This window comes from Egretta garzetta, unplaced genomic scaffold (genome assembly GCF_000687185.1).
Source record: "Egretta garzetta isolate BGI_Z169 unplaced genomic scaffold, ASM68718v1 scaffold168, whole genome shotgun sequence".
NCBI classification, from domain to species: domain Eukaryota; kingdom Metazoa; phylum Chordata; class Aves; order Pelecaniformes; family Ardeidae; genus Egretta; species Egretta garzetta.
The window spans coordinates 436,430-451,311 of NW_009260675.1; the positions used below are offsets into that span (position 1 = coordinate 436,430).

The 14,882-nt window shown below is 36.9% G+C and overlaps 1 protein-coding gene across 1 annotated transcript in view; it reads right to left on the reverse strand.

The window, feature by feature from the left end:
* Positions 1-14,882, reverse strand: part of ATP11A (ATPase phospholipid transporting 11A) — a 67,783-nt gene that overhangs the window by 34,248 nt on the left and 18,653 nt on the right. Inside the window, exons 7-13 of the mRNA XM_035901164.1 lie at positions 13,927-14,055; positions 13,335-13,438; positions 10,460-10,510; positions 8,141-8,205; positions 6,496-6,577; positions 5,065-5,215; positions 2,811-3,008 (exon numbers count right to left, since the gene is read on the reverse strand). Coding sequence (XP_035757057.1) covers positions 2,811-3,008; positions 5,065-5,215; positions 6,496-6,577; positions 8,141-8,205; positions 10,460-10,510; positions 13,335-13,438; positions 13,927-14,055 — 780 coding nt within the window. The remainder of the gene's footprint in view (positions 1-2,810; positions 3,009-5,064; positions 5,216-6,495; positions 6,578-8,140; positions 8,206-10,459; positions 10,511-13,334; positions 13,439-13,926; positions 14,056-14,882) is intronic.

Consider the following 14,882-nt stretch of genomic DNA (forward strand, 5'->3'; position numbering starts at 1 on the left):
GCAGGAATATGAACAGAGGTCTCTGAACAAGAGATTATTATGGGGTTACACCTTCTTTTAAAGATCCTTATGCAGGCTCTTTCAGAAAAGGAAGACAACAATTTCTTTTGGGAGTCATCTTCCACAGAAATGCGGGCCCTGAAAGATTTTATCATACAAGAGTATCAGCAAAGCTACCTTTTGCCTCGTAACACATATAAAGAATGTGTTTAACCTACTTTCACTCTTCTCTCAAGCTCCTTTTTGGTTTTTAATGTCTTTCTTGCTGCAAGACAGATATTTATGGAAACAAAATGCACACAAATTCCATTTCCCAGGGATCATTATTTAATGTACATGCCTGGATTTGGATCAGTTACTGTCAGAACAGTCCTTAGGGTAGTATCAGAATTCCCCACTACAATTATGTTAGTTTAAATGAGGACTCTGGACTAATGGTCACATACAGATATACACATGGGCACTGTTATTGCCCTGGAAACACTGTTTTTATTTCATTATTGGATTTTTCATTAATTTTATCTTCTACAATGAGCCCCAGCATTTAAGGATCACAACATCAAAAGTAAAACAAAACCGAAACTATGTACCAGGACAGCTAGATCAGCACAAGCTCAATTTTGGATATTGGATACTGGTATTGTTTACAGATTGCATGTATGAGAGCATTATGTAAGGATAGGAACTAGAAGCTAGAAGTAAGGCAATTACTTAGTATTTATCAGATGGTTTAACAAGCGTCAACATTTATCAAGAATATCAAACAAAATAAAAAACAAATTTTTGCTCTCAGTCACAAAAGAAGTTATTAAATACATGAACTTTCCTCCTAGATTCACTTTTCTAATATTCATTAATCTCAAAAGGCAAGTTTCCGAATTTTCCAGTGGTTTGTTACCTGTGGACACAATACCCATATTCAACTTTTGTCAAAGTGGACAGGAATTGCATTTATTTCTTTCATCTCAATTCCTATATTCAGTTTCATAACACATTTACACAAGATACAAAATGCTATGAAGCAAAGGTCTTTATTCATTCAGTGTTTTTCTTTGGGATCAACACCCATTATATATCACTATGACAGTATTTACTACAAGATTCACAATCAAAGCCTCCATTAGAAATACAATGTATAATAACTTTAAAAAATTTAGAAGCAAAATGTAATTAATTGGATTCGTACTAATAATGCCAAGTACTGATGAGGGTCCCATTCTAGGGACGACACTAAAATTTAGTAGTAGTAAGTTATTTTTTTATAACAGAGTCACAGAACGGTTGAGGTTGGAGGGCACCTCTGGCGGTCATCTGGTCCACCCACCCTGCTCAAGCAGGGCCACCAAGGAGCCGGTTGCCCAGGACCATGTCCAGACAGGTTTTAGTTATCTCTCAGGATGGAGACTCCGCAAACTACCTGGGCAACTCGGTCACTGTGACAGTAAAACTGTTTCCTGATGTTGACGGACCCTCCTGTTTCAGGTTGTGCCCATTGCACTTTGGCAAAAAAACCTGGCTCTGTCCTCTTTGCACCTCCCTTCAGGTATTTATATACATTGATACGATCCTCCCTGAACCTTCCCTTCTCCAGGCTGGACAGTCCCAGCTCTCTCAGCCTGTCCTCACACAACAGTTGCTCCAAGTCCCTTCACCATCTTTGTGGCCCTTCACTGGACGCCCTCCAGTATGCCAATGTCTCTTACACTGGGGAGCCCAGAACTGGACACAGTACTCCAGGTATGACCTCACCAGTGCAGAGTAGAGGCGAAGGATCACCTTCTTCCATGTGGTAGCAATACTCTGTCTAATGTGGATGAGGATACCATTCGCCCTCTTTGCCATAAAGGCACATTTGCTGGCTCATGTTCAACTTGGTGTCCAGCAAGACCCCCAGGTCCTTTTCCACCAAGCTGTTTTCCAGCTCGGTGACCCCCAGGGTACACTGTGCCCCGTCATCCAGATCATTAATGATCAGGACTGGAACCAGAATTGACCCCTGGTGTACACCGCTAGTTACTGGCCTCCCACTAGACTCTGCACTGCTGACCACCACCCTCTGGGCCTGGCCGTTCAGTCAGTTTTCAATCCATCTCACTGTCTGCCCATCCAGCCCATAATTCATCAGTTTCTCTACGAGCATCTTACAGGAGACAGTGCCAACTGTCTCCCATAATAATAAAGCACTTGGTACCACCTTTTATCCAAATAGATATGTGTCCCTAAAAGCTTAATTATTAGTTTAGCCGTACAAAAATAAGGAAATACACAATCTTATTTATTTATATGAAAACCTATGGAAACATTTTTAACTAATAGAGATTCTAAATATTTTCTCAAAAAATATTCATGAGTATCTGTGTCAAGGTGATGATTTTCTTAACACAGAATACTAAACATAGAATTTCTTTTGCTAAATGAGAGTGACAGTCAATCATTTTACTGGATGAAACTTGTGTCTGGAGATTTGGTGTCAGTCCAACTAGACAAAAAGGGGTTTTTTTCCATCTGACTTTTACTCTAAGGGAGTTAGATGCTTATATAATCTCCCTCTATAGCCAATGAAGAGAAATCATTACCTTCTTAAAGTGTTTATCCTTTACCAATACAGTAATACTAATTGACTTCCACTGACTGGCTGAGAAATCATAATTCTTTATTCTGAAAACCAGATCTCAATTTTTATTTTTAAAATTCATCAGCACTATATAAAATGCGCACTAAGCTGCAAAAAAAATACTGAAGTGACAAGATTAAAATAAAAAATTATGGTACAAACAGTTGAAAAAAATATATCATTCGATGAAATTTACCTGTCCCAACTCTTCATTGAGGTCAGAAGTATTCACCAGTGGTCCTTCACCCGTGTCTTCATCAAACATTTCCTCATCCCATGTAAGGAAATAAGAACCAAGAAATTTCTGCATTTCCACAGTGACATACATGGATACAGGAATAATGTAGTTGAAAAGAACCATGAATGCAAGGAAGTCTGTAAACGCCCGAAGAAACTGCCAAAGAAACAAGATGAAAATATGGATTTTTTCATGTACCATCAAAAACCGAAGGATGGCTACATACATTTGCAAATTATTTTTTTCTAATAACTTTCAAACAGTAAGCAACACCTTTCACAGCTCACAGTTCAGGACAGGATGTATACTTTCATGGTTATTAACATTACAACTAATTTGGTATGAAGAAAAAAACTTTTTTGTTTTAAATTTGTATTTTTCTTTACAGACATAGAGGTGTAGTTACACATCATTGTTGTAAAGTTCTAGAGCAACTAACGAGTGGTGAACACCTGTTATGAGAACAAGGAAAACAATAAAATGTACGTTCACAAATTACCAGAAAAATACCATAAAACTAGCGCAACTCATTCAAGGATTACCAAATTACCTAAATTTCAGGCAGCATTTCATTACTAAATAGAGGGTTTCCTTTCCTTCTCTCAATACAAGTAGAATATGTGCACACAACCTGGCTTGATTTTTTCAGTGGTGTTGACTTGCTGGAGGTATAGTCAACCTTCGAGCGGATGGAGGTAGTGTTACTGGTGGTAATGAGAAACCTAGAACATGCCTGGCTAGTGTTTGCATCATGCATTCAGGGTAAAGAAGGAAACTTCCCCTTAGTCTGATTGGGAAGATTTAGTGAAAAAAATACTACACTTTCTGTGCTGCTGGGTTTAGTTCATTATGTTGGATCATCTGGGTATCCACTCTGGACTATGTCCTTGCTCCCATAAGGGCATCAGACACCGACAGTTCTGTTGCTGGTCTCTAGTGGTCATGACAAAGTTACCGGGCTATATGAAACAAAGCTTATGAGGGGTATTTTTATAGAGATTCCTACAGCAGATTCTTCTGAACACGTCTGTTATGTGATTGCCAGTGGCTGTGGGATTCCCTTCAGTCCTGTATTACTTTCACAGAATCACAGAACGGTATGAGCTGGAAGGGACCTTGGGAGATCATCTAGCCCAACCCTCCTGCTAAAGCAGGTTCTTCTAGAGCATGTTAGACTGCGCTGCCATTCAGCGGGACCTGGACAGGCTGGAGAGTTGGGCGGACAGGAAGCTGACAAAGTTCAACAAGGGCAAGTGTTGAGTGCTGCACCTGGGGAGGTCAAACCCCATGCACCAGTACAGGCTGGGGGCTGACCTGCTGGAAAGCAGCTCTGCCGAGAGGGACCTGGGAGTCCTGGTGGATGACAAGCTGACCATGAGCCAGCAGTGTGCCCTTGTTGCCAAGAAGGCCAATGGCATCCTGGGGTGTATTAAGAGGAGTGTGGCCAGCAAGGCGAGGGAGGGATTCCTCCCCCTCTACTCTGCCCTAGTGAGACCCCACCTGGAGTACTGTGTCCAGTTCTGGGCATGGGTACAAACTGAAACATAAGAGGTTTCAGTTGAATATGAGGAAAAACTTTACTCTGAGGGTGACAGAGCAGTGGTTGTGGATATTCAAAGCCTTCCTGGATGAAGGCCTGTGTAACATGCTCTAGGAGAACCTGCTTTAGCAGGGGGGTTGGACTAGATGATCTCTCAAGGTCCCTTCCAACCCTTGCCATTCTGTGATTCTGTGTGATTCTGTGACTTCGTCCAGGCGGGCTTTGAATATCTCCAGAGAAGGAGACTCCACAACTCCCCTGGGCAGCCTGTTCCAGTGCTCTGTCACCCTCAAAGTAAAGAAGTTTTTCCTCAGGTTCAACTGAAACCTCTTATGCTTCAGTTTGTGCCCATTGCCTCTTGTCCTGTCGCTGGGCTCCGCTGCAAAGAGTACTATGCAAGAGGTCAGTTCTTCAGTAATTCACATCACTGACAGGACACTCCAAAAGACTTTCATGAGGCTTTTTATACTAAAACTGACACTTTCTCATCAGTTAAATTCACACATACAACTTAAATGCAAAAATATAATATACAAGATTTCTACAAATATACTGTCACCACTGTTAGCACAAAAAGCAACAATTTATGATTTGCTGTATATACTTTTCCATAGCATTCTTATAAATTAATGGTTTAGGGAAACTTTTTTGTATTTCAATTTATTTCCATACCAGATTTCTTTTCCTTTCTGGCTCTGTCTTCTGATTATACCATGGCTCATCACGAAATGGTTCACTCTGCCAGACATACTTCAGGACAGTATTTATTAGTGCTTTACTGATGAGAATACAGAGGTATACAATAAGGAATACATTCATTGATCTAAAAAAAAAAAAAAGCAAAATAAAAATTCCATTAGAATATAAACTACAGAGTTTATTAAAAAAATGTTATACTTGTGCTTCAGTCTAACATTTGCTGCGAGTCTAACAATGCTATGATGTTAAATAACTTCTCTACAGTGTTTTCCCAATGAAGAAAAATATTATTGAGGACCATTTTCTATTTAAAATGTTAACTGTTATATTTGTTTCCAAAATGTGTGTGACACATTACCAAACCTAGTATATTAGTGAAAACAATAGCATAGATGGAATCATAACAGAATAACTGGGCTTGTATTCGAAGACCTTTTTATGCCATTTCCCTGAATCAATATAAAAACTCTCACATAACCACTTTTACAGAAATATAAATCTATTGAGAACATTTTGCTATATAGCTGTAATGGTTTAACTCTTTCTAGATAGATCTAAAAAAAGAAAGAGCACAAACACTGTGCATTTAATATTATGTTTACATCAATGATGGACATGAACTAAAAGCCGTGAGTTATACATCAGTAACAACAGCAACAGACACATCATCATTGCTCAGTCACTGCCTAAGGGAAGGGCTGTCAGCTGGTCAATACATCTTGCCTTAATCAATGACATCTTTTTTTCACAAGGCTGGACACCTTACTCAGAGCTGATTATTTCAGATAGCAGCATAGGACTAGAAAATAATCCTCTCTATTTTAAAAAAAGCAAGCAACCAATGTGAGCTCATCCCCTGAGGATAGCAATGTCTTCCTTTCCCATCATATATGCCTATATAGAACTTTTAATTTTAGCTAAACCATGGAAAACCTGCCAGAGAGGCTTTGTGTTACTGCAGCTGATCCAAAGTGAAGTGCATCAAAGAGTTAATCTTATTGAATTCAAGACTTAATTGCAATGAAAAGGAATGCTAGGATATTGAAGCACATAATCTTGGAAAAGTGTCAGTAGGTGTACTCTAAACAGTGAAGGAAAAGTCTTCCAGAACAGCAAAACACATCGTATCTTAAAAAGATAAGAACTACATTAAGGTGGCTTTTAAAAAATATATTTAACATTTAATAAAAGCTCAGTACTGAGAACCTCATTTATATGGCATTCTATGACACATTTTATAAGTAAAAAATGATACACACAAAAAAAGCAAATGTTAAATCCCGGTACCTCTTTTTCAATTTAAACCAGTGAAACATACACTCCTAGCAAAAAAAAAAAAAAAGTCCCTTTTTATTCACCAAACATGCAGTTTTTCCACCCCAAAATAAAGATAAGAAATTTTACTTTTCTACAGCAGATCGCTTCTGTGATTTTGCCTGGTAATTTAATGCCATCTTAGTTTCCATGCCAGTGTAGATAGCAACACCTGAAATGAGACAACTCGTGTTATAAAGATTGCACAGTACAATAACTTCATAAAAGCACAATTCACTAGATAATTATACTCTGTCATTTCTTTAATTCTCTGTAGTCTGAAGAAAAAGAAAAAAATATTGGGATGATACTCAAAAACTAGAAAAGGCTTTAATACTTTGGTTCCTAGAGGGAAATTTTAAGCAGCGTTTACAAACCCATTCCAAAGTCACAGTTCTCAATTGCTAATATGGTGCTATGTACCAAAGCCAAACCAAAACTCGGTTTTGAATAAAACCCCTTGTGTTTTTAAGTTCTTTTTTTGGCTTTAATTTTAGAATCTAAGTCATAGATTGTAAAAGAAAATCCAAATACGGATAAAGTAAAGAAACATCCAAGAAGAATAAAAAGCAACTACCAATTTTGCTTGCTTCAGGAAAATTTACTAATTCATGAAAAGAGCGTTCTTTTGATATTACCAATTACCTGTTCATAACACAAACTGAGAGACTAAAGTTCAGAATATTAAATACAACAACTGAAAGAAGCTGTAAACAAGACAATGGATTTAAAGTACTTACTGAACCAGCACACCAGTACATTGCTAAAAAATAATTTAGGATATAGATTGTGCTGGGGTAATGTCAAACACTGCATGTGTTGGGCAGACCAGAAACAACCACTCATATTAGGAACATCTCTGCCTGATACACAAGTTAACAGAAATATTAAAACCATCCTCTGAAGTTTACAGAAATACTTACAACAAACTAATTACATTAGTCCATCTATTTTAGATGACAATTAAAAGCAGCAAGAGCAAGTTTAAATTAATATATACTTTTAACATTCTTTTTGGAGAAAAACTTGCAAGATTTTGGTATTTTAAGCTAAGTAGTTCATGGCTATCTAGGATCTTCTTTCTTGAGAGAACGGAAGTTGTATATGATAGAGGATGACTTGGATCCTTGTCCCTTTTGTCACCAGCAGAGAGTGGCTTGTTACAACGGAACTACTACTCCCACCAGGCTTTCTTGAAGAATTTCTAAAAAACTGTATCTCAGTTTGTGCTTCCTATTTCTGTTAAAATATTCAAAATTTTCCACAGAGTGAAGACAATTGTCTTCAAAATACACTGGCTAGCAGAAAGTCTAATTTTGATCAGGAACTGGATTTTTTTTTTTTTTTAATCAGCTATATTTGTATCTGGTTGGGGTATCTGTTTTGACAAATGAGCAAAACAGATTTAAAATTTTTCAACAGGCTCATTAACTGCTTTGGGACAAAACCATTAATTCACAGTGCTTGTTCAAAAGCCTTATATTTACATGAAGAAGTTGAGTCATCTTCACTAACCCTTGAAGACTTAACAATAAAATCCCCCTCCCAAAAATCTCTATAGTCATTGTACATCAATAACAGTTCCTTTACTGCAATTATAGCAACATTAAATCTTATAAAGAAGTTGTACATCATGTGATTAAATAGAAATCGTATGCTCAGTAGTAACTGTAGGGTTGTAACCTTATTTAATGTTTGTTTATTACTTCAGGGTCCATTTAAATAAAATATTTACCAAAGATTTTTTCTGTATTCTTTAAAGTGGCTCCTCTAAGAAGCAGATTTTCGGATCCTAATGGCCTGCAAAAGTTAAATCGTACAAGATATAAACATTTAGGGAGAAATATCAGACCTTAGTGGAAGCCATGTAAAACAGGAAATTAGTTTTACTCAAATATTTTTATTTTGTGTAACAAAATTACTAGGCAGTATTTAAAGCTTTTAAGTGAAAATTAAAAAAAAATAGAGAGATGCCTAAAATTAAGCTCATAATTTCACAATTCAAGTCTTAAACCAATGCATCTAAAAACCACATACGTAGGTACCTAAATAAGGACTCATCATCCTAATTGTAAGGTGCTTATTTCTAAAAATACTGATTCAAGTCTTTTTTAGGCTTATCTAAACTATAGTGTCCTGCATGTTAGAATTAATTACTAAGGACAATACATTCTTCCATTTTATTTTAAATATAAATGGCATACAACATATTGTTTGATACTGTATACATTTCAAAGCATAAAGAGAATTTATTGAGGAGTAGGGGAACTAATATAAGGATCCCCATAAAGTTTAAAATAACATTTTGGAGCATAATATGTGATACAAATCACCATATGAGCACAAAACCAAGGACTACTTTATAGACAGACAGCATGCATAATTGTCAGATTCTATTTATACAGCGATGAAAAAGAAAAGAAACAAGAAGTTCAGTATTTTTGAATGTTTTTCAAAGTGTTCTTGCGGTATAAACACCCCCCACCCCAAATCAAGACACTTTAAACAAACAAAAACCCCAGGGCCATAATTATGATGTAAAACCTGAAACTAGTTCCATTCAAACCAGTAGAGTGATCTTATAGGAATGATTTGGGTACATGACATTGCATCCCAACACAGTAAAAAATACCAATTGCTCTAATAGTGCTGTCCAAGGAATACAAGTCTTAAGGCCATAGATTTTCTTCTCAGTTACATTGTTATACGCAAATCAATCTATTGCTGTTGAGATTAAAAAGGTATTTTCTGCTTATTTTCCTTTCCTCTCCAACCCAGGTCCACTTCCAAGCAACTTTATTAGTCAAAAGAATCTTTAAAGTGAAAGAAGCAAAAAAGACCATTTTCATAGCAGACTCTAGCAATCTACTATTAGATGATACATGACTCGGCGTGTAACGGACAGCAGGATCCTCAGGAAAGGATGCCTGCTCCCTGGAAGTAAGCAGCTATTGCTAGAAGAGCTCACGTGCCTGATCCTGTTATCTGAGGGACCCCAGAAAGAATACAGACCAGAACTGCCAAGAGATGGTCACTCTGGATGGTGATGGAGATTGTTGTGCTGTTTTGCAGTCCAGTTACACAGGTGTTTCCTGAGGAAGCTATGACAGTGACACACTCAGCAGCCAGATTTCCCCTCCTCTTTGCTTACTGAGATGGAAAATCATGTCTCTACAGACACATTGAGGTTAGGAAGGCACTTAGCCAAAATGGAGTAACTTCCCACATGCTGGGGTCTAGGATATCACCTAAGCGAGAAGCCTTCCCCTCCTATTGCTTTGTCTCTTTGTGGCAAGGTCCTGAACAAAATCAGGTATAGCAAGTCTCTTCCTTGCTGGGTAGACAGATCATCCCAGGCAGAAAAGACAGAAAGACTCATGCCTCTTCCATACTCCATCATTTTAATCTTCTATTTGCTGGACAAGGAATGTCCTGGGCTACAGACTGCTCCTTGAGCAGAAAGCACCACAGTCCCTTCAGGATGAAACCAATTTGCACAGGACGCAGACCCTTCCAGGTGCCAGACCCAGGGTAATAGGTTGCCATCTTCTACACCACATACAAAAACCATCTGCCTGGATGTTGCCTTCCGGAACACACGCAACGTTGTGGACATTTCAGACAAATGTACAACCCCCCTTAGTAAAACTAAACATGGTATTTCGCATGTTCAAACTCTTCAATTTTTAAGAAGAAAAAGGAGAGAAATACACAAGTGATACTATTCATACTGCCTGGTACACTACCAGGACCCCATGCTAATGGTGCAATATAATCCAATTACTGTCAAAATCCTATCAACATCATTTACAAATTAAATACATGTCAAATAAAAACTGAAGTTGGATAAAGATATAAAATAAGAGCAATCTAGCTGATAGAAGTATGAAATATTTGTGATATATGAAATTATAGTCTGTAAACTTCTTAGATAAAAATATTTTATCAATAAGACAAGACAGCACAACGTTGGTGAAACAAAGGTACTTCTCATTATTGATACTTACTCAACCCTAAAATGTTTAAATGAGTAGAAACCCTGGATTTTCCCTACCTTGCAGTAGGCTCATTCCTTTCATGGTAAACATTTATTCGACCAACAAATCTGCAAAGGAAACACACACGTAGTTTAACAGCACTGCTAATTTGTGTATTCTTATGCACATATGTCCCACTATTTCAGTTTTTTAAATGCACATTACAGGGACATGCCATTCTCTCTATGTACAATTGTATATATAGCACACATACATATTTAAAAAAGCAAATTACTCTCACTTTTAAAATTGTTAAAAAGTATATGTGAGAATAGATTGTTTCAGAAGTATTTTATAGAAAGTATTTATTACAGTGAGTAAACAGCTTCCAATTAGTCAGTTTCTGATTATCCAGGGAGTAAACAAGAATATAGAGATACATATGGGTATATTTAAAACATGTAGATACAAAAATACACAGAACAATAAATCAATGTAAAGTTTGCATATAAAAAGACAAGAGATTATAAAATTATGAATAAATCTTCTAATTAGACAAGAAATCTTATTCTCTAAGCTACCTGAAGTAAGTAACAGAGTGATTACTATACTTTGCAAAACTTCAAACTTACAAATGAGTTCAAAACAAAACAAGACAAAAGCATAAAGCCAATAAGCATTTTTCCCCTGAATATCTCCAAGTATGTTTTATCTATATGTGGTGGGTTGACCCTGGACAGCAACTAAGTAGCTGATAGCCTCTTGCTCATTCTGCCTCCCACCCCAGCAGGACAGAGGAGAGAATCAGGAGAGCAAAAGCAAGATAAGGACAGTTTAATAAGCGAAGGAAAAAACCACCCAAGTGCTGCAAAGGCAACGACTCACCACCTCCCATAAGCAGATTGATGCCCAGCCAGTCTCCAAGCAATATGTACTTTGGAAAGACTGCCTCCCCACCCAGTTTTACTGCTGAGCATGACATTGTATGGCACAGAATATCCCTTTGGTCTAGGGGGGTCAGCTGTCCTAGCTGTGTCCACTCCCATCCTCTTGCCCACCCTGAGCCTCCTTGCTGGGAGGGCAGAGAAACAGAAAGCCCTGACACTGTGCAAGCACTGCTCAGCAATAACTAAACCACTGTTTTGTTATCAACACTGGTTTAGTCACAAATCTAAAACCGCTGCATGGGCTGCTATGAAAAAAATTAACTCCCTTCTAGCCAGACCCAGTACACTTTATTTGCAGTAACACTATCCAAGCGGGTAACCTCAAACCAAAAGGGATTAAGCCTGACATTCTGGATGGAGGAGGAAACTGCAGGGAGCTGGTGGGTCTGTTACCCTGGAAAGGAACCTCTCAGGCTCAGAGGAGCAGCATCCTGTCTGCTGAGGGAATATACAACACAGTAGAGCCACATCTAAAGACACCATACAGTTTGTTATGAGGCATCATGATGTAAAATGACCATGTGCCTTTGAAAGAAAGATTCACCACTGTGGTTTGTTGAGAAGTAAAGTGCCAAGTAAAAATTAGCAGAGATAGAAGCTGTCTACCAATGTGCTCTCTTATTCGTGTCTCAACAGCTGTCCTAGGAAATTCTACCACCTATAATGGCGTGAGCTTCAACTTCCAAATGTTCACTTCATGAGCCATGTATTTAAAAAAGGATCAAGCCATTCATGGAATTGGTTTTCTGAAGAATTTCTTCTTTTGAGAATTTCTAGAGCAGTTCCTTGTTCCCTGAGATCAGGGAAAAGAGATACCTCCACACCTCAGAAATACACAATGTTTTCTCTGCATCTTCTAACAGTATTTGCTGACAAAAGAGTGCATTTCTGTTTGTCACCATATTGTTTTCTGTGTATTATTTCAGCTATTTTTACTGCAGCAGGAAGAACAAGGGTTTCTCCAATGGTATGTGGCTTTTTGTCTTTCACTATTAAGGAAGAAATCTCAAAAGAGGCTTCTAAAGATTTGTCATTAAGTTTAGTGAAATTTTGTACAGTACTTCTGTAAAATATTGAGTATTGCATGACTTTAAACATTGCTAAAAAACTGTAGAAGTTTTTCTTCATGTTAGTTTTGCTAATATCTTGCTAATCATGATGGCATCATACTGTCATTAGCTAGTATCTTGAAACACTTAGGGTAAGGTTCATCGTTAACGATGAACGATTTAAATCCATCTTTCAAATAGTCTTGACAATTTCAAATTTTTTTGGCTGACTTTTCAGATTTGATTAGATTGGCATCAGTTTTACTTTGTTATGTGGCTGATGAAGAGCTCATACTAGGAGTGGAAGTGTTTGCCATTTTCTTGTCATTCACTTGTGCTTGCATTGTTAGCATTATCTTCAATCTGCAGGTTCTTTGCAGGAACAATTTTAAGCCAGCTTGACCATTTTGTGAGGGTTAGTTTAGTTAAAACTAGATAATATAACCCATAAATCCACTTAACCAGGCACACACAAACTGCAATACTTTGCAATACACTGAAAGCAAAGGAACAAGCGAGGACACCACTGGCAACCTCCCTGCATTGAGGAACACCCTCTCTTCCCCCAGGTCACCTCACAAACTGTATGGGACATGGGACCCTCCGACATACAGACTGAGTGAGAGTGCCAGTGTCAATAAATATATAAAGTATTAAATCTTAATTTCTTTTTAATTTTTTAGATTAAAAATATTAAACAGAAATAGAAATTCTAAAATTTTTGTCACACACCACAATGGATCATCTTGTGCACCCCACTTTGGAGGCCACTGCCTTACAGTAGGCCACTGAACTACCTGCAGGAAAAGAAGCATGCATGAAGACTAACCTGACTTCAAGGTCACCCTGTGGCCCACTCTAACCATGCAGATGCAGCCAGTTTCTTTTCAGTATAATATTCTTATAATTTACTGGTAGGATACCTTAAATGAAACAGGTAAGAATTCATCTCTTACTTATAAAGGTCAGGCTGAGGTTGTTCACATTCAATGGTAGCATGCAGTGCATCAATTTCTTGTTCATTGTGAAATGCCTTTGTATCTTGAACAGCATAGTAAGTCTGAAATGAATAAAAATATGTAAATAAGATCAGAAAACCAAGGACAGATATACAAGACATTAAACTGCAGATATACTTCAGTTCAGTGTGAAATAGATTTACTAGCTTTTACATAAGAACTCAGTAGTTCAAGTAAGATGCACCTTTAAATGCTCCTAATTGGGCATCTTATTACATTATATGCAAGTACCTTCAAGTGTACTCACAAATCAGGTCACCGGGAAAAGCATTTAAGTACATAAAGTTTGTGCATTATCTCTATAATCTGCATGCCTATACTGGACACTGACAAAAACACATATTAATATATTTTAAAACTTTCCATAAAATAACGAAACTTTAAGAAAAATTAAGTCAACTGGTAGAAGCAAAAGTTACACAAGTCAGTCTATGTGCTCACACATATATGCATGAAGTCATAGTGTGATCTGTGTAAAAAATTAAATGCAAGCTTTGCCTTAAAAAGAAAATGTAGAACATTTTATTACTTTATGACTGGATTCACCATCCAAACTAGCTGTTGTAACAAAACATGTTCCATCTCCTCTACTACTTGATAGAAATATTAAGTCACATGGGAATGTTTCATCTTCTTTTACCATTACAATATCTCCAACCTAGGGAAAAAAACAAAACACACCACAACAAAATAAAAAGCAATTATTATTTATGTAGCAGCCCAAATTTCAGATTTTAAAATGAAAACCTAGGTTCACTCAAATATCTTGAAAATTCATCAGTTTTATTTACACAGGATTTTACCACAGGAGTAAAAAACTTAAGAAATATCTCTGAAAACTGAAGTACACCTTGGAGAATGAAAAAGAATGAATAGCTTTCCTCTTAGGATCTCAAACCATTTGGCACATACTGTCTTAGTAAGTTTTGCAACATTATTTGAGAGATGCAATATACTACGCTTGCTTTAAGATTAAATACAACAAAATATTGTTTCAAAACCACATGGAGATGTAAGTTGGTCTCATTGGCTCTTGAGGAGAAGCATCTAGCTCAGAATATTATAATCAAAGGTAGCTGAAAAAGCTAAGAATTCCAAGTCTGCCAATAAAAACAGGATGCATTCTCAGAGTCTGTCACTAGACATCTATCCTATTTGTTATACATGTTTAAAAGTGAGCAAATTAATTCTTATTCATGTAAACATAGATAACATCATACAGCCTGTTAGACTGTCACAGAACAGTCAACCAACTATAAATTCAAAATATTATTGTAAAGCGTTAATTTGAGAAAAACAGCCTTTGATATATTTTTTGAGCTCATCTTTTACAAAGGAATATATATATTTTAAAAAAAGAACAAATGGCAAGGATATACTATATGTTTTAATAATATCAGTGTCAATAAAAATCCCACCAAAATAGTAATTTTTGCAATTTTTCATGTAGCGTAGCATCTGTTTAATATACTTTTATGTCATAAT